The sequence below is a fragment of the Cebidichthys violaceus genome, unplaced genomic scaffold, assembly GCF_023349555.1.
Source record: "Cebidichthys violaceus isolate CVI_PGR_0920_01 unplaced genomic scaffold, fCebVio1.0.p SCAF_71, whole genome shotgun sequence".
NCBI lineage: Eukaryota > Metazoa > Chordata > Actinopteri > Perciformes > Stichaeidae > Cebidichthys > Cebidichthys violaceus.
In genome coordinates this window covers 72,450-97,554 of record NW_027176939.1, presented here as the reverse complement: position 1 = coordinate 97,554, position 25,105 = coordinate 72,450, and the positions used below count along the sequence as shown (strand labels likewise).

Here is a 25,105-nt window from a genome sequence, read left to right as displayed (position 1 = left end):
CACGCTACCTGCTGAAACTGAGCGGTTCCAGGAGAGTGCGGGTACAGAGAGGTGTCCTCGGGTGGGGAGGAGTCTTGATCGTCAGGTGCTTCCTGTTCATCCGGCTCCTGAGCAGACACGAGAAAGACGTTACCGCAAGTTAATCGCAACTCAGCGACAGTTAAGCAGACTACGCTTCTACAGAGGATATGCTAGTTTTAAGAAACGCTAGTTCTATCTGAACACAACAGTGGGTGCGATGCTAAGCTCCTGGGTTTCAGTGTGAAGTAGAGAGTGGGGTTGTGTGGGAACGCCAAATCACCAACTGCGTTACGCTGGCCAGCAAATGAGGTTTAGATGGGATTCGATAGTGTGTGTGTGTGTGTGTGTGTGTGTGTGTGTGTGTGTGTGTGTGTGTGTGTGTGTGTGTGTGTGTCTAACAGGGGGAGAACATGCACCTGGAGATACATGATTACATGAAACTCCAGCCTCATCATTGTTCATCACATATCTATGTGTCATGGTATTGTGTTTAACATGTGCACATATAAATATATGAATATATATATATTACAACATGGAAATACAACAGATCCTGTCAGGCTATCAACTCAAATGTGTAAAAGCTTGTGTACTAATAGATAACATCACAAAAACCGTCCTCATCAATCTATCCATTAATCAGAACTGGACATCTTTACTGCCTTTGAGGTTTTTAATATTCTAAAAATCAGATTTAATTTAAATTAAATTAGAGGTTGTTTTCTAAAGGAGTGGTTCTCCCAACAAGTAACTACTAACATGGTGAAGAAGTCTATTAATAGCTCGTATATCAGCTACGACGACTCGGCTTAACTACGGTTTACTACTGAGGACAGATGAGGCCAAGAGCTCCAACGGGTGGCTGGCAGCATCAGTTTGAGTTGGGGAGCAAATAAAACAAAAGAGGCTCGATGGAGCAGGAGGACCGGCTCCGTCAGTGATGTGGCTTTAGAGGATCACTGGGTCGGGTGGGGGGGGCAATTTAGTTTGTCGTTTATCTTTGGTCACAGTCCGTGTTGTGTACATTATTTGAGTTAACAGAGCAATAACACAGTGTCGGGTTTACACACCGTGGATAAAGCTGTTGACTCAAAGTGTGAAGTCATTTTGTAAAGCCGTACTCAAATCTCCTGTATTTATGAGTCACTTGCATCACATAAATGCATATCAGAAGGGCACGAAAAGAAAATGGAGCAAAGTCGACAAAATGGGAAAAAATCTACGAGGACTCAACACGACACAATGCTTCTAGCCACTGGACACTAAACAGTTCACTGTGTGGTGATCTAAACATCGTTTCTCTGCCCATTCCTTAATAAAACAATAAAACATAAAGATTTGTTTTCAGTTCCTTCCTTTTATGTTGTGGTGCCTGGAAATACTGACCTTCCCTGGGCTTCCCTGAGTACACTTGAGCTGTGTATGGAATATTACAGGAGAAGTGTGTCATTGGACTGGATTTGTCAACATAAAAATACAAGTAACTTATTGTACGTGAGAACAAAAAAAAATGATATTTGTATGCATAGTGAACTGCAGCCATGAATCAAGACAAAACATATTCAGCAAACATAGTCATAGCTGTAGCTTAGGGCGCACATTTAACATGTCCAATGAGTCTAATACATGTCAGATATTAAAGATTATCATCCACAGAAAAATCAGTTATTCTGAAAAATCAACAAGCCCAAGAAACCCAAACATATTCAATTCATAAAGACACGAGATAAAAATGAATCATTCAAGCTGCTGATCATAAATGTTCAGCACTTCATTAACCCGTCAGTGTTACATGTATACACCCAGTTAACAGGTGGTGTTGTAAAAGCTCATCTGTTTTACCATTATTCATATATTCATATTGTCTTAATCATCAAAGTCCGACAGCGATTTTGAACAGCTGTTCTGAACTACAGATGTTTTCCACTGCATACCTACATCCAGTGTCCCACAGCTGTATACACTACTGGTCCCTTAACACAGTCCCTAAGACTGGAGGATAATGTGTAGTGTGTGTGTGTGTGTGTGTGTGTGTGTGTGTGTGTGTGTGTGTGTGTGTGTGTGTGTGTGTGTGTGGGGGGGACAATGTCGATGGCGTTTACCTCCTCGGGACAGAGTTCACAGGCCTTGGCGAGTGTCATGCGCGCGCTGTGCGAACGCTCCAGGAAGTAGCCGTTGGAGGTCTCGTTGCTCTGGACCGGAGGGGACCAGTTGTTGTAGGTGTACTGGGGGTTCCCCGTGTACGGCCTCCTCTCCAGCTCGTCCCCCAACCACTCCACCGCCCACGTCCACTTCCGTTTCAGGTCACCGTTGCTCTGCGTGCACGAGGAGGAAACGGGGGATTAGAATCACAGCTCCACCTGTTGAGTGCAGCAGTTTAATTAACAGGAAATGTGACTGTTGTAGACAGTTTGGACGTATGTTTGCTCGTGTTACGCAGAGATCGAAACCAGTGGAGAAGCAAGAACTGTGTAGTGAGGACTGAAATACTAGGACTTCTGTTCTGATGAGCCGCTCCTCTGAGAGATATAGAGCTCCATCTGTCACCAAGTGTACCTGTAGGATCTGGTACGCCACGGAGCAGTTGCTAAAGAGGGCCACCATGCACTTGATGCACTGGTAGGCCCGTTTCTGGTAGTGGTTCTTGGAGCGCTGGATGGTGTCAAAGAGCCCATCTCTGTCATCGGGAATGCCCTTCAGCACATTGTGGATCCTACACAAGCAAACGGGGAAAGGAGACGTATAAACTCTGATCACACCCAAACAACAACAACAACGCAGCACTCGCCCTTTAAACACCGTGCAATCGGTCTGACCTGTGCGTCTGCCAGGAGTCCTCAATGAGCAGGATCTGTAGCAGCAAGTCCAGGTAAGGCCTCAGCTCGTAGGTGTAGGAGTACGCCACCTGCACACACACACACACACACACACACACACACACACACACACACACACACACACACACACACACACACACACACACACACACACACACACACACACACACACACACACACACACACACACACACACACACACACACACGCATAACATGCATAATCTGAAGTGACCGCGGACACATGCGAGCGAGCCGCCTGCAGAATTAAGAGTCGGTGGGAACATTTACCTGCCAGAGCAGCTCACTGAGCACCGTGGAGGAGAACTGAGGGTTCTCCCAGCAGCTGAAGCGGAGCAGCTTCACCGTCTCCTCGGAGTTGCTGCAGTCCTCGATGATCTTCTTCACGTAGCTGGTCCTCACGAACAAGATCTCCGCCACCAGCTGCTGCACCGGCATCACCGGGGCCGTCAAGATGGTGTCACCATACGGGTTGGGGAGAGGAGGGTTACCTGGAGAGAGTGAAAAAAGGAGGAGGAGCTAAGAGTAAGTCGTCTGAAATGCAAAACGGGTGTTTTCTTCTGTCTGTGAAAGCCCTCAGCTCCAAGCTCTGCCCACACAGCGCAGAGGCTCAGACTGCCTGGTTAGTCAGTCACTAGATCCTGAGCAAGGATGAGAATCCTCATCGGGCTCCAGCTCTGCTTCCTGATTCATGACTGGCTCATGTCTGCAGAGTTCGTATCACATGTCGCGTGGCTGAAGAGTAAAAAAAACTAAAAACTCACCATTGATGGAGGACTGCATGCGTGAGGAGACGTCACAGCAGCGGACCAGCTGGGAGACCACAGTGTAGAGCTTGCCCAGCTCAGCGTACTGATACTTTATGGGAGGGCCGGGACCCTCGTCCAGAGCGACCAGCATGAACGTAGCCGGGACGTTCAGCTTCAACAGCTGGGTCTTTTCTGCCAGTCCTGCAAATAAATGATGAATTACATTCTTACATGAACCTTGCTTGTACGAGTCGCTCGGCAGCAGCTGGACATGTCAGGAGTGCGATTGCCGCGTGCTTCTTACCCAGATTGGCATACATGACAAAGAGGTTGAAGTACTGCTGCAGGTGACGGCCGTGTTCGGACACCTCTCTTCTGAGCAGGTTGAGCACGGCTCTCAACAGATGGTCACTTAGACTGAGGTTATCGCAGCCCTGATGTACAAACAGACACACGGCAGCGGGGTTATAACAAGCTACAGTACAGGACGAGAAGCCTCTCAGGGTCAACAGAGGAAAACCGCTTCAGTCATCTCCCAGGAAACTCCCGATTCAAAATGTTGTTTTCCTCCCCATTCTCCACAGAGCTCGGAAGTCTGGCACCAACCTGAGTGGAGGGTCCGGGCGAGGCGGTGGGGGAGGGGCACGGGCCGTCTTGCAGCGAGAAGTGAGCGATGAAGACTATGAGCTTGGCAAACGCGCCGCGGACCTCGGCGCTCGGACACTCGAGCAGGTACTCCGAGAACCGGTTGGGGTAAGCAAACAGGACTTTGTGTGCAAACCAATAGCGTACATTCTTACTGTGTCTCAGCAGGATGCAGAGGGCGTCATACCTGGAGGGGAGGACCAAGAGAACGTAATCAAGAGAGGAGGACGAAACGGAAAACCCCAAAAACACAAGAGGCGGGCGGAGCTTACCAGTCGCTGGCGGGACCCCGTACTACCTTCTTGGTGTGAAAACCTGTGCTGAAGAGGAACCTAGCAGCCAGCTGAGCACTGATCATAGCAATCTCCTCTGCCTCTGGCAGAAGATGGTCTTGTCCTGATTAAAAAAAGAAGAAGAAGAGCGCAACGATAAACTCAACAGTGACAAATCTTTAAAGTAGTTTAACACGAGCTGACAGTCTATGACGCTGAACCAAGAGACCAACGTAGAAGCTACATTTAACGCGCTGTTGGATCAAACTACTGAGTTGTTATAAAGAGTAGATCTGGTGAGCCAGACGGAGGGTTACCGTGGATACGGACAGTACACACGTCACAGCACACATGAACATGCATTAGTTTGCAGGAGGAGGGCAGTGACATACGTCTTTGTTTGTCTCTGTCCTCCAGCACACTGGGTTTGAAATAAAACCATAACTACGAGGTTATAGAGCAGACTTTCTGCTTTAACGGTGTTGATTGTTAATTAAGTCAGATTTGTCTCTTGTCTTCCCAATCTGTGGACTATAAATAAAATGTGTTAGTGTCTTCAGTGATGAAAACATCCTTAAAATAAAGCGGTCGGCACCTTGACCTCAGTCAGTTCCAATCAACATCCAAAGTGCTGGAGTACACAAACACTGTGTACATGTACATATATCATGAACACTGTGTACATGTACATGTTATATCATGAACACTGTGTACATGTACATGTTATATCACGAACACTGTGTACATGTACATGTTATATCACGAACACTGTGTACATGTACATGTTATATCACGAACACTGTGTACATGTACATGTTATATCACGAACACTGTGTACATGTTATATCATGAACACTGTGTACATGTACATGTTATATCACGAACACTGTGTACATGTACATGTTATATCACGAACACTGTGTACATGTACATATTATATCACGAACACTGTGTACATGTACATGTTATATCACGAACACTGTGTACATGTACATGTTATATCACGAACACTGTGTACATGTTATATCATGAACACTGTGTACATGTACATATTATATCACGAACACTGTGTACATGTACATATTATATCATGAACACTGTGTACATGTACATGTTATATCATGAACACTGTGTACATGTACATATTATATCATGAACACTGTGTACATGTTATATCATGAACACTGTGTACATGTTATATCATGAACACTGTGTACATGTACATATATCATGAACACTGTGTACATGTACATGTTATATCACGAACACTGTGTACATGTACATATTATATCATGAACACTGTGTACATATTATATCATGAACACTGTGTACATGTTATATCATGAACACTGTGTACATGTACATATTATATCATGAACACTGTGTACATGTACATATTATATCACGAACACTGTGTACATGTACATATTATATCATGAACACTGTGTACATGTACATATTATATCATGAACACTGTGTACATGTACATATTATATCATGAACACTGTGTACATGTACATGTTATATCATGAACACTGTGTACATATATCATGAACACTGTGTACATGTACATATATCATGAACACTGTGTACATGTACATGTTATATCATGAACACTGTGTACATGTACATGTTATATCATGAACACTGTGTACATGTACATATTATATCATGAACACTGTGTACATGTACACATTATATCATGAACACTGTGTACATGTACATATTATATCATGAACACTGTGTACATGTACATATTATATCATGAACACTGTGTACATGTTATATCATGAACACTGTGTACATGTACATGTTATATCATGAACACTGTGTACATGTACATATTATATCATGAACACTGTGTACATGTACATATTATATCATGAACACTGTGTACATGTTATATCATGAACACTGTGTACATGTACATATTATATCATGAACACTGTGTACATGTACATGTTATATCATGAACACTGTGTACATGTACATATTATATCATGAACACTGTGTACATGTACATATTATATCATGAACACTGTGTACATGTACATATTATATCATGAACACTGTGTACATGTACATGTTATATCATGAACACTGTGTACATGTACATGTTATATCATGAACACTGTGTACATGTACATGTTATATCATGAACACTGTGTACATGTACATGTTATATCACGAACACTGTGTACATGTACATGTTATATCATGAACACTGTGTACATGTACATATTATATCATGAACACTGTGTACATGTACATGTTATATCATGAACACTGTGTACATGTACATGTTATATCATGAACACTGTGTACATGTACATATTATATCATGAACACTGTGTACATGTACATGTTATATCATGAACACTGTGTACATGTACATGTTATATCATGAACACTGTGTACATGTACATGTTATATCATGAACACTGTGTACATGTACATCCTTGTTCAATCCAGTAAACACTGAGATGAAGAGTTAATATAAGCGGATCTCAAATGGATACAAAGTATCAAACTCGATGATGATGATGATGATGATGCCCTCAAACGTGTGTTTTCCTGTGAAACTTTACGGGGCTCTGGTTCCATTAATAATGCATCTACAGAGGCAGTGCATTTCTGGGAAGCCCGTGCTAAACGCTGCCGACCACCGATCGTTTCCACTGGGACGCTGGACATTTACGTCACTTTAAATATATACATTTGTTCAGACACCAGCGATAAAATCACAACAGCAGCTGCTACGTCTTTAAGAGGGAAGCGCTGGAATCTACAGCGGAGCTACGATGTGGACCTCATTACTGTGGATCAGAGCAGCCCTCTGGGGGTGTGGATGTGCAGAGTCACGACTGGAGGAGTGACAAACCACACGACGAAGGCGACGACGCAGAGGCTGAACTGTCTCAGCGTCTACTGTCCCCGAGGGACGGACGCATGATGTACACATGTGTACTTAATACATAAGTTAATGATCGCTCAGTTATTAGTTATTTTATCCTACTTAATATCGTTTCTTGTGCATATTTTGTATCATTGTGTGATGTTTTCAACTTCAAGGGGAACTTACCTGCTTAAATAGAAGAAGTAAAAATAGCGACACAGCGCTGGAACATCAGCTTGTGTTCATAACTATCATTTACCAGCATGACATCTGTTGTACTAGCCAGCTGTTGTGTTCGTTTATGTTTAAAAAGTGCTCCTCAAACACCCCGCCTGAGGTTTGAGTCGAGGTTAACTGGCTGCCTAGATTCATTTAGTCGTAATAATTCAACATACACAGAGTAAATTCATGAATGGGCAGCAGACGCTCAAAAAGGAGGCATACCTGGAGGAGGGTTTAAATAGACACTGTTACAGGTCAGAAGTTTCTTAATGAATTGGAAATATTCCAGGCTGTATTGCATTCGGTTGTGCATGAATTGGACGTTCTGCTTGCGGACGCTGCACTCGATGACACCAGGCATCTTGACCTGATGCGGCTTGGTGGAGGAGATGGTCAACTCCGAGATGTATTTGACAAGCTCGCTGTCCTTGTCCAGTGAGTCCATGCGCTCGTAGAAGAGGATGTAGGCATTCCACCAGCGCTTCTGCCTCCGGTACGACATCCTCTTCATCATGTGGTCGAACACCTCGCCCATGTACTCCCCTCCGAAGCACTGGTTCTTCATCTCCTCCTCGTCGTCCATCTTGCACTCGGTCACGTCGCCGTCGTCAAACTTGTACCAGCGGTTCTTCTCGCCGTCGCCCCCGTTCCTCTGGATTATGTAGGAATAGTAGTGTCCGCCACTGGCCTGGCCTGAGTGGACCAGCACTCCAACCAGGCGGTACTTGGAGCTGCCAGGGGGCGTGGGCTCGGAGGGCTCGTTCTGTTGGATCACCTGGTTCTCCGGGTTGACGTCGTCGCCCTCCAGCTTCGCCACGCCGGCCACCGTGTACGGCTCCATGTCCAGCTCCCTGGGGAACTCAAAGTAGTCATTGAACTTGATGGCGCACTCCCTCTCCCAGTCGTAGTCGAAGCGCTTCAGCTGGATGGCCAGGACAGGAGGCAGCTTCTTTATCAGCAGGCGCTTCACGGTGTCCACCTGAAGAGGAGAGCGGACACAACAGGTCACCTCTCTGGCCCTTTAAGTAAATCTCCAATTAACGGAAACGGAAGCTTTGAACCGAGGGACAGCCATTAAAGCCTCTCCTATTTCTCCATAGCACTTTATTATCACATTCTAATATTGGCAGGCGACCGGGTGGGTGCTTCATTCTCACCTTCTTATTACACTTCTCACAGTGGTAGGCGTTAGCTCCCTCAAGAAGATCTCCTTTAACGTACTGCTCCATGGAGTCCAACAGGTTCTGGTGGTTTCTGATGTCCACGTTGAGTGTTGTGAACGACTCCTCGCACTCATACCTGGCAACGCAAAACACTATTAGTAGCGCAACAAGAACCCATGTTTATATTTCTGGCGACTGAGCGACGGGGAGGATTGCACTCACCTGTGGGGGCATCCCTGACAGATCTTCTGGTCGGCGAAGGACCCCCCCAGCACCTTGCTCAGCATGGCGGGGTGGCCCAGGGCTTTCAGAGCTTCATCCAGACTGTCCACCAAAGAGTTGAAAAACTCCAGAGCGTCATGCTGCTCCCGCAAGTTCACTGGCTCACCCCATAACCTAAAAACAGATGGTGCAGAGATGAGACGACTAGCAACTGCCAAACAGGCGAAGAGCTACATTACTGTGAGCCTCTGAAATACCTGAACTGTTTCCAGAATCCCCTGGGGACGTAGTACTGAAGCCTGGACGCCGCCAGGTGTCCAAAAATGACCTGCAGGTGACGGAGTACCCCGATGTTGTACTCTTTCCTGTCCTCTGACTTACTGGAGGGTTTATCGTCAAACTGATGGTGGTAGCTGAACACCTCATCGCGAGGATCCACGTTACTCTGTGGAGGCCAAACGTGCAGGTGAAAAATGACTCGCAGGGAAACAACACTAAAGACTAACGGCCAACTGAAGATCGGGTATGTACCTCATTCTCCTGCTTCTCGTCTCCTGACATGTCGTCGTCCACGTCTGTGCCCGTGCCCTCGATGGCCAGGATGCCGTTGCGGATCGGAGGGATCATGTACAGCTGCTGAATGACGGAGTTCATATAGCAGGTGGCTCCGGCGTTCTTCAAACCCACGAAGCCTTTGTTGGGCCGCGGCCCCACCGGAGGAAGGTACTCCCATTCTGTCAGTGTCTCGCAACCTGAAAGCGGAGGGGAAGGGACAGCACCGTCACGCACCATGTGGTTTACAAACCATCAAGTGAAGCTGCCACACCGCTGTTTACACACCTAAGTAGTACATGTCGGTCAGGGTGTCGACTATTTGCTTGAGGTTGCGGACACACCCGACAGCCAGCGCTACCAGGAGCTCGAAGCCAGCGTTGATGGAAGCGGGGGTGCTGCACACTGGGATGGCCTGCTCTGTGGGGAACTCCCCACTCTTCATGTACTGCAGGTACACATTAGAGGCCGGGAAGATGAAGTCGTCGATCAGCTCCTGATGAAGAAGAGAGGGAGAAGCATTCTCTGAGTAATGTTACGAGAAAGGAAGCGATTATAATGCACAATGTTGACATTTTCAGGTGTGGTCTGTTTGCTTCACCTTAATGAGGTTAGCTCCTCCTTTCTCGCAGCCAATGTAGTACTTCTTCTCTGGCGTCTGGAAGGCTAGAAGCTCTTTGGTAACCCCAAGGTGTCCCTCCAGGATGGTCTCCTCCACGCCGGTCTCCCCCGTCCTCTTAACCTCATCCTAGTGAATGAGACACGTTTGTGTACCATCAACTCTGCCCCACGCTGAACTAGCTTGATTTAAAGGCAGCATAATACAACAAATCAGATGAAACGTGCGATCAGCAGGCTGTTTTACCCGTATCCGTTTCAGCCAGTCGATCTCGTTGTTGAGCAGCACCTCGGCGTTTGGCAGGTTGATGTTGCTGTTATAGGCATAGTTCAGAAGGTGCCTGAGTAAAGTGAAGTAGTCTCCGGCGTGTTTGGCTCGCTCCTTGGCCGTACTCTGGACACGGACAACTTGAAATTAGGATCTCGTGAGCAGTTAACTGCTCCGACACGGCGGCAAGTCGTCATAATAATCGGCACAGACGAATGATAACAAGGCAATGGCCACTCACCCCCAGCACGGTGAAAAGGAGGGTGATGAAGAAGAGGAGGGGTCGATGGCCCATACAGCACCTCGTTGCCATCAGGAAAAACTGCTCCTGGGCCATTTGACGCACGGATCTGTGAAACACAAACGACGACATCACCGTCACGATGTCCTGTCAGAACTACGAAAGGCTGGAGTTGAGGACGTCTCCGCAATACAAGTCAGTAGATTTGGGCTTCGGGGAACGCGTCCCCGGCGTACTTACTTGCTGTGGCAGTGCAGCAGCAGGTCGATGATGAAGGTCTGCCAAGCCTTCTCCTTGCTGAGTGTGTCCAGAGCCGTGGGCATGAGGGCAAAACACAGTGTCATCACCTCCAGGGCCTCGCAACACACCTGCTCATCTTCCCCATCTGGCTCCTTAGCTGCATTTGTCTAACGAGAAAAAAAAGAAAAAGGAACAATGAAATCCATTATGCGTAAACGCACAGCATTGCAATTTCTACGTTGTAAATCCCTTGAAAGTCCACAAAGCCCAAGAGCTCTTTGTCTCTCGATTGTACCGTGAGCGTTTACGGTCCTGCCTCTGAGGTTCTACAACAGTCTGCATCTATTACGGAGCTCTGTGCTGCACAACCGCCGCTCTACTGTGCTCCCGCTCCCTATCCAGCTTATTATACGATACGTTTTTTTAAAGGAACTGAGCCACATTCAACAAAAATGTTAACAAGCAACGTTCAAAGGCAACCCACCTTCTCGTATATCTTGCTGATTTCTTCATTTGAACTGAAGACGAGCTGCACCGTGCCACAGCCCGACGCCCACACTATCTTCTGTACCGCTCGGATCACGCAGATGTCTGGGATGTACTTCGATGCCTGGAAGAAATTCTATTGAAAAAAGTAGCCCCATAAGATCGTCATCTATTGGTCCAAACATGGTGCCGATGAAAACTATTCACAAACATTAGAGTTACCATTGCTAGCTCACTGCATTCTATTCTTACAAACCTCCAACCATTGGCTTACATTTTCTGTGACCTCATCAGAGATCTGCTGGGCGAGGCGGATGGCTACGTTGCGCAGCATGCATTCTGAGGCCGGGTTGGGGATGTTCTGCAGGGCGCTCTGGAGGACCAGGGCCTGGTCGTGAGTGGCCTGATTGATCTGTAGACAGTGCAGGGAAGGGGATGACGGTGTGGAGAAACATGAGAACACATTAGAGATGCCAGTCGAGTACCGAAGAGCCAGTCATTACAGGAATGCGTCTGTGCGGTCTAACCGGTGAGACGGGAATATTTCCCTCGGCGTTGGGCTGACAGGCCTCGGCCACAGCCTTCACATGGCCGAAGCCTACGGCGGTGAGGAGGAGCTTGGCGATCTTCAGCGCGTTGAGGTAAGCACCGCGGCGTGTCTCCATGTCCGCCGACGGGAGGAAGTTGTTCCTGGTGAGCATGCTCAACACCAGGGGCAGCCCGCCACTCTTCAAGAAGTTGTACTGGAAGTCGCTGGCGTCCTCGCCCAGAGTGGAACTGGCTGGCATCAGCAAAGCATAAACAACCTGGGACAAAGGGAAGAACAGTGTGAACCTTTTCATAGATCAACCGGACATGGGACCCGAAACCACGGGCCCGTCTCACGCAGCAGGATCAGTGGCAGATCCTGGTTTCTTTGTAAGAGCAGGAACTCTCAAACGTGGCACATTGTTCACTTTGTGTTCACTTCAGTTATCTAGCTTATTTAGTAGTCTGTATATACTTTACCGTGTCCTAATTCCTAATGGAGTTCTAGTGCAGCTCTTAAAACACCAATCAGCCCACACTGGCTCAGTGCTACTTCACAGGCCAGTCAAGAGGATGTAAAACAACATGGTTACCAGGGCACAACTGTATCACAGCAGCACACCGGGACCCACCTCAATGAGGTAGAGCACTTGTGAGGGTGAGGGGCCGAAGAAGCGCGAGTCCAGCGAGGGGCTGAGGCTGTTCTCGCCGAGCTTGGCGTGGTCCAGACACACGGCTCGCAGATTCTCCACGGTGGTGTTATCTGAAAGGGGAACAGCACAGACGCGAATGAACACGAGTATTGCCCGTGTGCGTCGTTTATGTTTTCATCAAGTAAACGGGCCGGACAATATGGAGAGCGCAGGTGTACCTGGGGGCATGAGTTTCATGAGAACTCGAGCTCCGTCTCGGAGCAGTGGCATGTTGAGGTTGCAGCCCAGGTCAGCCACCTGCCACAGGAAGGAGATGTAGCGCAGATGCAGCGACATAATCTGTGAAGCAGGGCAGAGGGACGACTTCACCATGTGATTTTGAAGAACAATACTTTTAAATAAGGTTTCTGAAATGTAGCAGAGCCTGGCGTTAATACAGTATCCGTGCCGTAAACTCACCACTCCAGGAAGACAGCTCTCCACCTCGGGGTTAGGGCCGTCGCTGTAGTGGTTGCCGTGGTTACCAGGGGAACCGGTGGATGAGTCGGATGAGCTGTCTGGGCTCGAAGGCATGTTGGCACTCACCTGGGTCAGCTTGGCCGTGATCAGCTACGCACAACAACAAACAAAACCGCAGTGAGTTCATTCTGATCTAAAAACGAACCTTTGACCAGGACACTGTCATTTTAAAAAGGAGGCGACACGGCACCTTTCCAAAAGAACAACGACGGTGCAACATTCTCACCGTTTTGTCCTTCAAATTGAGCTGCCCAATCAGCTTCCTGTCGTCGGCTGGATCGACGACCTCCCCACCAATGAAGAGCTCGATCTTGGTGTGCGCGGCATTGGCTTTGATCCTGTTGAGGATGCCGCGCCGCACCGAACCGATCGTGTCGTTGGTGTGCGACCAGATGTCCAAGTCGTCCACCTGACGCCCCTGGTTGGGGAAACGGACGATCAATGTGATATGCTTCCCTCGGAAGGCTCTGCAAGAGAAAACGGAAGACGGGTTTCAGTGACGGAGCAAAGACACACGGAGGTCCTCAGCTATGTGGGGCAACAATGTATCCATTTTGAGAAAGGTGATGCACAAGATAAACGTTAATAAGAGATCTGTATAAACGATGACTGCACTGTCTGGGTGGGCGATAATGTGGATATAGCTCTTTCTGGTGGCTGTACCTTGACATGGGCAGGATGGTCCTCTCCTCGTGGTAATCACTGTCACACTCATTGATGTACTCTTTGAGTACGGTGAGAACTCGCACCATGCGGATAGCCTCCTGACGGGCGCAGTTGATGCTGTCTTTGTCTCCATCCAACACACACAGCGTGTCATAGGACGCCTTCAGACGGTCAAAACACGACTGGATGAAATCTTCATGAATTTCAACCTAAGAGGGGAAAGAGACGGGTACAACGAAGAAAAGACACAATTCATCACCAAATGGAGGAGACAGACAAAAAACTAAAACAGACGAAGCAGATTAAACTTCTGCTCCGACTGAAACAGAAGGAGCAGTCTACCTGATTGACTTGTAGCTTTGGTCCGAGGTTGGTGTAGATCTCTTTCAGCAGGTCTATGGCTCGGCTGGCGATGTCATCGCTTCCTTGAATTACCACCTGGGGGAGAGAGGAGAGTACAGGATGAAGTCATACTCGGAGCCTGACTTTCGTGCAGACGCGTCTGTGGCGCTACGAAGCACTTTAGTAAAGAGGAGCCTCATTATTGGCCACTCAGAACACGAGAGGGGGAAGACGAGGGGCGCAAGGGTCACGAAATATGAATTATTATTATTAATAATTCTGATTGTAACTTTTAGAGATGCCCCGGTCACGTTCCTGTTTGCAGCCGACACAAATTGGCGTTTATGAGCCATATCTGCAGACACAGATAGATAGTTTTTGTTGTTGGTATACAGGGCTATTATATATTATTATATATTATTCTTCACCAACGTCTCAAAGATTTTTTTAAATAATAATTTCAACAAATCTGAGGTCAGTGTAAAAGTCTTTTTTACTATGTCATAGTCATCTATATTGGTTATTTGCATAAAAAACATTTAGAATGATAAAGAAATAAAAGACTTTTCGGCATCAATATTTTTAATTAGGTTTTATAAATCTGCTATTGCTCGTGTTTGGATGCATTTCTCTCTTCTCCAGCCAAATTCACTACAACACTACGCTCCGTTAGGCAAGGTGCAATGCACTACAGGACTGCATTTTAATCTCTTGCAAGAGAAAGTCAAACAGACAAAACCGAACAGAAACGGCCCTGGAGGAAGAGAGCATCTCAAAAACACGTGCCAGTCATACCTTGTGTCCAACCGTCCACTCCTCTTTCTGTTGAAGCAGTTCCTACCTCAAGGCTACGATGACTAGCGTACGGCAGTGACACACTGCAGAGCGTCGTTAGCTCACATGTGCACCATTATATCAGCGCTGGAGTTATGTCAGAGCAGAGAGTGCAGGTGGAATGTGAGCCTACCTACTCACAGGTACATCTACTCATTTGGCCAAAAGCAACATTAAAAAAAATTAGGTACAATCCAAGTCACAATAGATCAAGGAAAGGTCTTTGAGAATAAGTGCTTCATCAGCCGGTTCCACCCGACTAAGTGCAGCAAACCTTGTGGATACATGAAGCAACGTAGCAATTACACATGTTTAGAGAGAGAGTGTATATTAGGTGGAAGAGGTTGGTCTTGAGGCTTCTTCTTACGACATAAAGTACGATTTTAAGTGGTGCTCAAGGTGACTAAATTAGGATCTCTTTATCAGTTTTTATTGTTTTCAAATTGTTTCTTACAGCTAATAAAAAAGTATATAGCATGAAAAGAAAAGAAAACGGGCAAAAGCGTTTAAAGGCACTTTCAAATGTCTGCCTCCCTCCACAATGTGTGTGTGTGTGTGTGTGTGTGTGTGTGTGTGTGTGTGTGTGTGTGTGTGCTCACCCTCCAGAGGTAGTCCAAGCCTATTAGTTCCAGGTCATCCATCATGTAGGCCCGGCGCTTCGCCACCAGCTTGCCCTCCCTGCAGTTGACAGCCTTGAAGAACCTCTCGAAGCATTTCATGCCATTCTCCGTCAGCAGGGACGGGTCCAACTGCAGAACGTTGTTCTCAAAGAAGTCCTTATTGATGTCTGGGTCCAGGTCTGGCTCATCACCCATCAGCTTGGAGTACCTATCGGGTGACGGGGGATCAAAAAACATGAGTATTCAAAGCGTTGTCTACTTTTACATAAATGTAAGGAAGTCATTTAAGCCGAAGGCGAGAAGAAATCAAACTGTACCATTTGAAGCAGGCCTCGCGGTCGCAGAGAAACACTGCGTTCTCAGCCAGACACTTCCAGATCTGCTTGGCCTGAGGGGCACACAGCCAAAGCTGCCCGTCTTTTAGCAGGAACCTGGAGAGTAAAACCAGCAGGACAATCAATAGCAGACGCTGGTGGTCAGAAGGTTGAAGAAATATGCTGGCGAAGGTCATTTAGTTCCTCCCAGACGTGAATCACAACAGCTGGTGAAGTCACCGGGCACCACTTGCTCCTCCCTAATTACCCACTGATGTCCTTGAATGAGCTACTTCAATCGAGTGGCTCGGTAACTAGAAGACACGACTGCGGATGTAATGTGTAGCTGCGAGGGTGTTTTTCACAACATGGACCAGGACAGTAATTGAATGGATCTAGTAGCAATGCAGCTGAACCGAGCCAACACATTATGAGAGATGTGATCCGGATTCAACACAAAGTGCAGCCGTGCTTTAAGGCAGAGTGTGATCGATAACTCAGGTTTTCATGTCTAGATTTCTTCCATTCCTAGTTGTAGTGTCAGCTTTTACTAAAACGTGAGACGTGATGTCGTACCTCAGGAAGTTGAGTCGTTCCTGTACTTCCTGCACGTGGCTGTAGCGGCTTCCTGGTCTGACCGTCTGCGGGTCAAACTCAGCCTGTTCTTCTGTAAGAGCACACAATACGAGCGGTCAGACTGTAGACAGCGCACACCCCGACCCAAACGCTGTACCTATTTGTGGCCCCCCCCGACAGCGTACCTTTGGAGAACTGCCTCATGGTCTCCATGTAGGCCGAGAGGTTCTCGGCCACCAGGGTGACCAGAGCGTGGTTATGCTGCAGCTGGTTGATCAGGTCATGGCGGTAAAACACATGAGGACTTCTCTGAGTTTGACTAAGGAGAGAACAGCAGGAGGAGGGGAGGTCGTCAGGGGGACAGAAAACACTAACTCGCTGAGGAAGCAAGGAAGACTAAAAAACAAAGTGAGAATGAAGCTGACGTACACAATTGAACACAATTTCTGATTAAAAATAAATAAAAACATAGCATGACTGATTTCTCATTTGTTTTTTTTTTTATCAGGGACATTAAGAAAGCAGCGTTTGGTGTATTTATGTGTACATGTGTGTGTCATAGAATAACCAGCAGAAAAAGTCATATCAATAAAAGGTCATTTCCTGCCTTGTTTTCCACATAAAAAGAACATTTTTGGCTTGAAAACTAAATTCAAAATCCAGATGAGCTTTGATGAAGTTTTGATAACCACATGGAAATCTGATCCACGCTAAAATCTGTTTTAATTACCAATGCCAAAAAAAACAATTGGCTAAGATTTATTAAAATTCTGCAGTTACATTAAGACTCCAGTTTCTCAGCAGCAGCTACATGATGTAGAGTGGAGCCACTACTTTCTAGAGCTACTACATAGTACTAGCATCAGTCTGAGTGGGTTCAAGGCATGAAATACCCCTGATATGTTGCCGTGAGTGATTTGTGCTGAAAGGAGCTGGCATCAGGAAGAATGGGGCTCCATCTCAAAGGACCTTTCGTTTAGTTGTGCAACGGTCTAGATTGAAGCACTGCGGCTTGTGTTCAGTACTGACAAACTGCACAGAAACGCCCATAAAGTGCCTCTGGACAGATGAAGCACGTCAGACTAATCCAAAGACGTCTGTGTTTTACAAACTACGGTAACCACGCCTCACACAAACTCATTTATTATGTTGAATAAACAGAATTAACATGGTAATAAAAGTCATTATTAATATCATTTAACACTCAACACTAAGGGCCTATTGTATTTTATATATTTCATAATTCATGACTGTGATTCTGGGATTAATCATACAGGGAACACAGCTTGTATGACATCAGAATATCCTGATACTGTCTGAGTGAAACAGGAAGTTTCTGTCATTTGGAAGTTCGATTGATCTTTGGAAATGGATTCTTTATCATCAAGTTTGATTTATTATTCACACAATTGAAATTATTTTCTAGTTTGTAGGCAATATTTAGTTAATTATTATTTTTAAATATTATTTATTTATTTAGTTTTCATTACTTGTGTATATTAATTAAGTCATTATTGACTGAATGTGAACGTTCTCAGGCAGGTCGCTTTAATTTAAATGGTCTTACCGTAATGCTTAGTATATACACGTACCTCAAATCTAGTGTATTTGTCATTTATTAAGTCCAGTACCGTTTCTGATCTCAACAGGTACACACTTATGAGCACAGCTGTTGGTCCTATTGATCAGTGCTCTGTGTTTGTCTTTAGGCCTCATTATCAATCTCTTGACCCTAAGAGAGCGTGATGGACGAGCATCTGGGTCGCTATGGCTCCCCTTCCCAGTAAGAAGAATCTAAAGCTCATTGCTTTGCCGTCAGAACACCGGTATCTTGTCTGTTGTTCGACTGAACTACACATGTGCAGGACTTTGAACAGAAGATAAGATGAGGCATCAGTCATTTGAGATGAAACCCAAGAAAGAATTGCTGAAGCGGATTCATGACAGAGATTTACATTTTATATAGTAAATGTATCATAAACATGTTCAAAGAGAAAGTCAGACTTGACGTGAAACAGAAATAGGTAGAACCCTGGAATTAGCACTCAACTTACCCCACTAAGTTCGTTTGTATGTTAATTGGCATTTTCTTTCTGAAAAACAACAGGCATGTATACTACATGTTTTCTACATGGACTAGAAAAAAGCACTACTTCAAATCAAATAATTTGCGATTAATGCTAAACAATATGACTTCATATCAATCTTACAATTCTTTCACAAATGTAGCATGGTAATGTTAAGTTAATGCTTATGTTTGTAAAATCTCTTCTCTTTTTTTTTTTTACAGTTCCCTGGCAACTTACAAGTCCTTGTAACACGATTCACTGACAGAACACCTTTTGAATCATGCTAAAGCTACGCTTCTTAACAGCATGTACAGCAGAAAGCTCTTCTCCACTGTGCACCTTTTGACTCGTCACAGAAGCAGAGCAGCACAGGTGCATCTGTTTCTGGGTCCTGGTATTCTACCAATAGCACTGTTAATGTTCAGAGTAAAAACTGTGCTTTTCCCTACTACAACAAGTCAAAATGTCCACAGTGAAAAAAGGCCTATGACTTAAAAAAATATTCACGTAAACACAAACTAACTTTTAATATCTACACGCTAGCTACGAGACTAGACAGGTAACGAGCTAGTCAGCTAAAGACTAATGGCATTTGGACTGGATGGATGTGACTGGTTAGGCACGGGCTTAGGGCTAGTTTAAGTTGGACCTGAGTCTGTGGACTTTCTCCTGCGCTGTCGTTTGAGCTGCAGTTGCAGAGTTAGCTTTGTTCCAGTATAACAAAGCAAATGAAGGAAGTGTACCTTTCAGCTCCTTTCAGTGTACTAAAAAGAAAAGTGTGCATCCCTTTCCCCAGATCCCCCACTACTAACTATAAAAAAAGAAAAAGGAGGAAAGTAGCCAAATATCTGGAACGCTGGTTTTAAGAACATACAAAACAGTCAAAACCAGCAAGTTGGGAACAAAATTTGGTTGGGTGAGAGATATTTAACAGAAGGGAAAAAAAGCAGTAAATTTAGTGTCTAACGCCGAGCCACTGGTCAGCACCGACAGTAAATGTGTGCAGCGGGATGAGTTGCGGAGGACAAATTTGTGATGTTATCGTGCAATGATGTGACACTAGACTGCAGGTCCAGTTACTCTCTTGGGCACTAAGAGAAAGAGTCGACATGCCTCGGGTCGTGTGCAAAATGTGATTAAAATGCCAGCCGGTCAAAATTAAGTGGATGTGAAAATCACGAGTCTCGTCACTCTCCTATTGGGTGTTCATGCATTATGTGCAAAATACAGATGAATAATTCAGAATAAAGCACTCTAAGACTACATTAAATAAACACTTCAAACCTGCCGACATTAGAGCGGTCCTGTGATATAAAGGTGACTTACCTAAGATTTTGAGGGGCTTCTCCAAAGAGGCTACAGATTTCTCTGATTTGCTTCAGGGCAGGGATCACCCATTTGTCATTGGTTCGTAGCTCCTCTATGAAGCGATCTATCCACTGAATCTTCTGCGTGTCTCTGTCCTGTGAGTGAAAATGAAACATCGTCAGGACTTGTGACTCAAACAGAGTCCTCCATCTGGTATTTGGTGTGCCGTGTAACTTCAAACAAATTCACCAACATGCACCTGTGAGCAACTGTAATCTAATATTTTGATGTGAGCACTAAGCGCCTGGTCCATGATGTCCACGGGGACATCGTCGCTGTGCGCCAGGTTCCACAGCAGGTTGAGGACCTTGTGGGCCATCACCCCGTCCTTATCGTCCTCGGCCAAGCGCCGGATGAGTTCCAGCAATTTCTCACGCTGCTTCTTGCTGGCGTTGGTCCAGCTTGCCTGCGCGGGAGGAACAACCAGGTCCAGAGGTTAAGGCGGCGCGTACGGCAGTGTGTTGTTGTGATGCAGCAACGTAGTTAAGCCAGAACCGAACGAAAAGATGCAGTATATTAAACCCTTTTTATGATCTGTGACTAGGTTATTAATCCAACTCTCACTCACCTTGAAACAGTCAAAGAGGTGATCGAGCTGCTCGGGTGAGAAGTCCCACGCCAGCTTGGCCAGGAGGTCGTGGACGTTCTTCACAATGGCCTCATGCTTACCGGCCTGCAGACACAACAAGCCGACCGCTGGGTTAACGACATACCTCTAAGCGGCGTCAGGGATACGCTGCAGCTGTGATGCGGACGGTTGTTCTTTTGAAAACACACGTAACAAATGTACATCTGAACTCTGATGTTACTCTAGGTGTGAAGAGGTCAAACTCCCAGCAACACGTTAACGTACAGACAACAACTTCACTGTGAGACGCTTCCACACCAAAGTGGAATTCATCTCTTCGGGCTATTTCCTTTCTCTGTGCACCATGGGAAAAGGTGGAGTTGTTCCACAGATCCCTCCTCTGCTGCTACTCCAGGTGCAACCAGAGCCAAATCCAAAACATACAATATCAACTAAATAAATAGCTCCAAGCTCTTCTCAGTTAACATTCTAAAAAGGTACAGGAGCACAAAACAACAGAACCACGCTCTCAAGTTGTGTTAAGTGAGGGCTGCAGTAACCCGTTTGATACCGTCATTGATTTACTGCCGACTCATCAGTCACTACTCTGAACCCGAGTGATAACGCAGCCGAGTGCTTCGCCCCTACTCTGATGCCAGAGGCAGTTATTCTGAACCTGTTTATCGGGCATCAAACTCACGTTTATACGCTAGTATCAAAGAACTCTAAGGCTGAATGAACACTTCAAGTCGCAGTTAGACCGAGGTGAGACGCGCACCTGCACAGACATCTGCATCGATTACAATGAGACGTTCAAGTGAAGAACACATCGGGTACAGTAGCAGTCTAGACGGTGGGCGGGGCTAGCATGTATTGAATCAAACATTACAGCAGTGGTCCCTGCAGCCACACCTGGCGGAGACCTTTCTTGTTACCAAATCTTTTGGTCCCGCCCCCCTTTATAGACTAAATTAATGAGATTGATACTCATAAAATGTCGTTGGTTGCAGCGTACCTGTGCCGCCCAGATGTTGTCCAGATCCTGCATTGTAAGAGCTTTTTCTTTGATGACGAAGCGAAGGATCTTTTCCAGTTTCTCCACGTACTGCGGCTGGTGCAAACTGTCCCTCAGCACAATGGACAGGATGTGGTTCTGCTGGATCCACTCCTGACACACAAGAGAGGAGAGCTGCACGTTAGGTAAAGAAACCATTTGATGCAAAGCACAACAAGTCAAGGGCCGAGCGTACCGCCATGCGCTCTGCAGTCAGCCACTCCTCCTCCTCAGGGTTATGCCGATGAGTGTAGTAGGACACACTGGAGATCACCTTGTTCACTTCATTTAGTGCATTCATTTTGCCGTTAAAAGAAGAAATTTGCAATAACCTGGGGATGAAAATAGAGAATGATTGCACTAAAACGTTAACGAAACGCCAATAACGACATGATCTTTTGGTACTCACCTAAGAATCATTTTTAATCTAAAAATCTCTAAATTCTTCACGGTCTCCTCCTGCCCTGGTACACGAGAAGCCAGATTCTTCAGAGACTTGATTATCATGGACAGTGCGTCGTTTTTGGCTTCATTCTTGGCCTCTTTCTTCAGCTCCTCGTCCGTGAGGTTCTCTAGAAACTGGGGAACCATCTCGATGACTGGAAGGAAGTACTTCTTTACCGTGTGCAATGTGAGGAACTCGTAACACTGGCCGAAAGGCCTGTAAACGCAGAGAGCACAAAGACCAGGATCAGCGTTACACCGACCACACAGAAAACATCTGGGACAGCAGAATACTGTGTTCATGGAACAACGGGCTCACTTGATAAGTGCAGCGATGATCTGGACGTTCAGTGCTTGGCCGCTCATGAAGCGATCGTGCAACATTTGAAACCCGTTTAACGTGCCAAATTTGTTTATTAAGTCCACCAACCAGCCCTGAGGAGAGAAAGAAACAAGAGAAACATTGAGACACTTTATCTCCATCTCTGAAACACTTTTCAAACTCTTTTTGATAAATCAGATTCCCTTATTTTGGGTTGTTTTTCAGACGACCAAAGTTCACAATTACAGACTTGAAAACAACATTTTGTGGATCGTCAGTATCAGAGAGGGACTAGAAGAGAACTCAAACACCTTCACCTGACAAGAAACGTAACCGTTGCTTTGTAACCAATAAATACGCTTAAGCCAAAAAAAAAACAAAAGAGTTGCAAAATGTGACTTAATAGTCTCAGCGGGACCCTAAGTAGTCCTGGGCCCCCTGCCAACAGAGGCAGACAGGCGAGCAGCGCTGCAGTGCTGTTCACACCGACCCCCTGCCCACGCCGAATTCATCACTTTTCACTAGAAAACGTCTATTCTCTGGTGCATCCACCTTCTCTTTAACGCGATCTGTTTTCTGACACAAGCACACAAGTGTCCGATGGACTGCGAGCGCCATACGTTTCTTTAGCACTACTCCAGGGAGGGGTTCTCTTTGTTTCACGAGGACACTTAGGGTGAGACTAAAGCACCGCTCTATGGATTCCGTCTGGAGGAAGAAAGACGGGTCGACTGTCCTCTGGAGGAAGAACGCAGGCTGTTTCTTGTTTAACTTTACACCAGCCCAAACATTTACCACATGACAGATATACATTTGTTAAGTAACATCATGCAGACGTGTCTCGTAGACACTCATCTGATCACATAATGTAGGACAAAAGAAAACCTGTCCAGTTGAAAGAACAAGGATGAACGCGTGTTCGATGAGCCTCATGAAACTTGTTGGACACCATATCAAAGAAGCACGGTTTTCACGCGGTGGCGACTCACCTTAGGAGAGCGTGGGTCCGGTGGCCGGGCGAAGAGCTCGTCGTCGGCCAGCTGTGCTCCAGCGGGGACGGTCTCAGAGGGCCGTGTGCCGTTGTAGATATGGAACTTGCAGTGGGGGTTGGTGGCCATGGCCAGTAGCTCCAGTAGAGGGAACCAGTCCTGAGAGAGCTTGGCCACACACAGCTCCACCAACCGGTGTGTGTTGTTGATGATACACCTCTGTGAGACAAGGGGTGTGCGGAGGGGGAAAAAAAGTGGTGTTAACAACCAGACATTGAGAGACGGAGAACAAAAGCGAGAGACTGGGTGAGGAAGAGAGTTTCAAGTCCAATGTCTTTTCTCAGAAATGCTGCGATCCGCTTCTGGTTGAGGAACTTACATTCTGACCGTAAAATCTAGTGCTTTGCTTGGGTTGCCCAAGTATTTTCTGGAGTTCATGAATACGGATTCACATCATCTCATTTGCTCTGAATCCACAGAACAGAGCACGGCTGCGTCACCGCTCACCTCGTCACATCTTGACGCAACTTCAAAAATTTAACTACATTAAGCCAATTTAAACCTCAACCGCTGCAGTATTACCAAAAGTATGCACTTTGGGAACAATAAGAGTTAGCGAGATCACGTTAGCACAGTAGCCTGTGACTAATGTTCAAATCTCTCTTAATGGAGCCTTCAGTCTCCTGGATCGACTCCTCTGCAGCACCTCAAGTTGAAGTCAGAGGACCGGTACGTTGAAGACAGGTTAGAAAAGGACGTAGAATGCAATTTAGAGATATTTGTCACACTATAAGCCATTTATAATGAAAGTAAATCAGTCATATGGCATGACTAATACATACATATACAATACATAGTATCCAAATAAAGATTCACTTTAATTAACAAGTTGAATCTAAATTAAACAGTGCGGGTCGACGGCATGTGGTATTACTTTGTGTTTTTGTTCATAAAACCTGAATGTTTTCACTGATACCTTAACATTAATACACTTTACTAGGAAATATGAGAAACACTGTATTATTCATGGCTTCTTACCCGACCCGAGCCTCGATAGAGCAGCTGCCTCAGACTCCACTACAATAGACTACCTGTCAACTCGGAGGTTTTACACAAACTCTGGTGCAATTACTGAAACTTCAGATTTACACATAAAACAAGAAGAGTGCCTGCTGGTAGTGCTGGGCGGTATACCGGTTTTAATTTCCCGTATGATATTCATTTTTCATATACAACAACTGCTGTCGCTCTTCAACAGGCAGCAAGATATATTGTTCCCCGCTATGAGCGCTACGGTTGGAGCTAGTTGTCTTAAGTGTATTGAGAGGGACCCTTAATCATGGTTATAACAACAATTAATAACCCACAACCAACTCTTTAACAGGGCAAAATGCACACAACACAACAGTTTGTGACACAAACAATGTGTAACACTAATAATTGTACATTTATAAGATTACACCGCCGAACGGCATGCTGGGTACAGCTCGCTAGCTAGCCTGTTAGTCCAAGTCTGCTAACAGCTGAGAGGCTCCGTCGCTACATTAGGAAGAGAACAGAGCGATGCAGGAGGAACAAAGAGACGTTTGCTGTTTGGGGTATTTTGGTCAGACACATTTGCATCGCTGAGTACCGAGTAATATGTGTGGTATTTGTTATAAATGTACGTTGGTACATAGAGGGTGGTAATTAATTAATGGTTCCTGTTCCCGATTCACAGATGTGAAGGAGCCAGATACCAGTAATCAATATGGGACTGAGTCATCAAAGCATTCCAGAGAAGCTTT

General features: G+C 45.8%; 1 protein-coding gene across 6 annotated transcripts in view; it reads right to left on the bottom strand.

The window, feature by feature from the left end:
* Positions 1 to 25,105, bottom strand: part of usp9 (ubiquitin specific peptidase 9) — a 37,627-nt gene that overhangs the window by 2,520 nt on the left and 10,002 nt on the right. For 2 of the 6 annotated variants that reach the window (XM_068736690.1, XM_068736691.1), the window contains exons 6-47: positions 23,319 to 23,537; positions 22,327 to 22,442; positions 21,973 to 22,224; positions 21,760 to 21,895; positions 21,525 to 21,677; positions 20,510 to 20,614; positions 20,141 to 20,347; positions 19,900 to 20,036; positions 18,559 to 18,597; positions 16,690 to 16,823; positions 16,505 to 16,595; positions 15,932 to 16,045; positions 15,594 to 15,822; positions 14,161 to 14,256; positions 13,816 to 14,027; positions 13,379 to 13,619; positions 13,093 to 13,242; positions 12,852 to 12,972; positions 12,613 to 12,743; positions 11,980 to 12,258; positions 11,727 to 11,864; positions 11,451 to 11,588; positions 10,967 to 11,133; positions 10,727 to 10,835; positions 10,465 to 10,611; positions 10,201 to 10,347; positions 9,888 to 10,095; positions 9,579 to 9,799; positions 9,305 to 9,492; positions 9,048 to 9,221; positions 8,820 to 8,961; positions 7,885 to 8,641; positions 4,545 to 4,668; positions 4,234 to 4,459; positions 3,932 to 4,061; positions 3,643 to 3,828; positions 3,149 to 3,369; positions 2,838 to 2,926; positions 2,578 to 2,734; positions 2,124 to 2,336; positions 1,408 to 1,437; positions 9 to 107 (exon numbers count right to left, since the gene is read on the bottom strand). In XM_068736690.1, coding sequence (XP_068592791.1) covers positions 9 to 107; positions 1,408 to 1,437; positions 2,124 to 2,336; positions 2,578 to 2,734; positions 2,838 to 2,926; positions 3,149 to 3,369; positions 3,643 to 3,828; positions 3,932 to 4,061; positions 4,234 to 4,459; positions 4,545 to 4,668; positions 7,885 to 8,641; positions 8,820 to 8,961; positions 9,048 to 9,221; positions 9,305 to 9,492; positions 9,579 to 9,799; positions 9,888 to 10,095; positions 10,201 to 10,347; positions 10,465 to 10,611; positions 10,727 to 10,835; positions 10,967 to 11,133; positions 11,451 to 11,588; positions 11,727 to 11,864; positions 11,980 to 12,258; positions 12,613 to 12,743; positions 12,852 to 12,972; positions 13,093 to 13,242; positions 13,379 to 13,619; positions 13,816 to 14,027; positions 14,161 to 14,256; positions 15,594 to 15,822; positions 15,932 to 16,045; positions 16,505 to 16,595; positions 16,690 to 16,823; positions 18,559 to 18,597; positions 19,900 to 20,036; positions 20,141 to 20,347; positions 20,510 to 20,614; positions 21,525 to 21,677; positions 21,760 to 21,895; positions 21,973 to 22,224; positions 22,327 to 22,442; positions 23,319 to 23,537 — 7,173 coding nt within the window. The remainder of the gene's footprint in view (positions 1 to 8; positions 108 to 1,407; positions 1,438 to 2,123; positions 2,337 to 2,577; positions 2,735 to 2,837; positions 2,927 to 3,148; positions 3,370 to 3,642; positions 3,829 to 3,931; positions 4,062 to 4,233; positions 4,460 to 4,544; positions 4,669 to 7,884; positions 8,642 to 8,819; positions 8,962 to 9,047; positions 9,222 to 9,304; positions 9,493 to 9,578; positions 9,800 to 9,887; positions 10,096 to 10,200; positions 10,348 to 10,464; positions 10,612 to 10,726; positions 10,836 to 10,966; positions 11,134 to 11,450; positions 11,589 to 11,726; positions 11,865 to 11,979; positions 12,259 to 12,612; positions 12,744 to 12,851; positions 12,973 to 13,092; positions 13,243 to 13,378; positions 13,620 to 13,815; positions 14,028 to 14,160; positions 14,257 to 15,593; positions 15,823 to 15,931; positions 16,046 to 16,504; positions 16,596 to 16,689; positions 16,824 to 18,558; positions 18,598 to 19,899; positions 20,037 to 20,140; positions 20,348 to 20,509; positions 20,615 to 21,524; positions 21,678 to 21,759; positions 21,896 to 21,972; positions 22,225 to 22,326; positions 22,443 to 23,318; positions 23,538 to 25,105) is intronic. The other 4 variants (XM_068736692.1, XM_068736693.1, XM_068736694.1 and 1 more) reach the window with 4 other exon arrangements.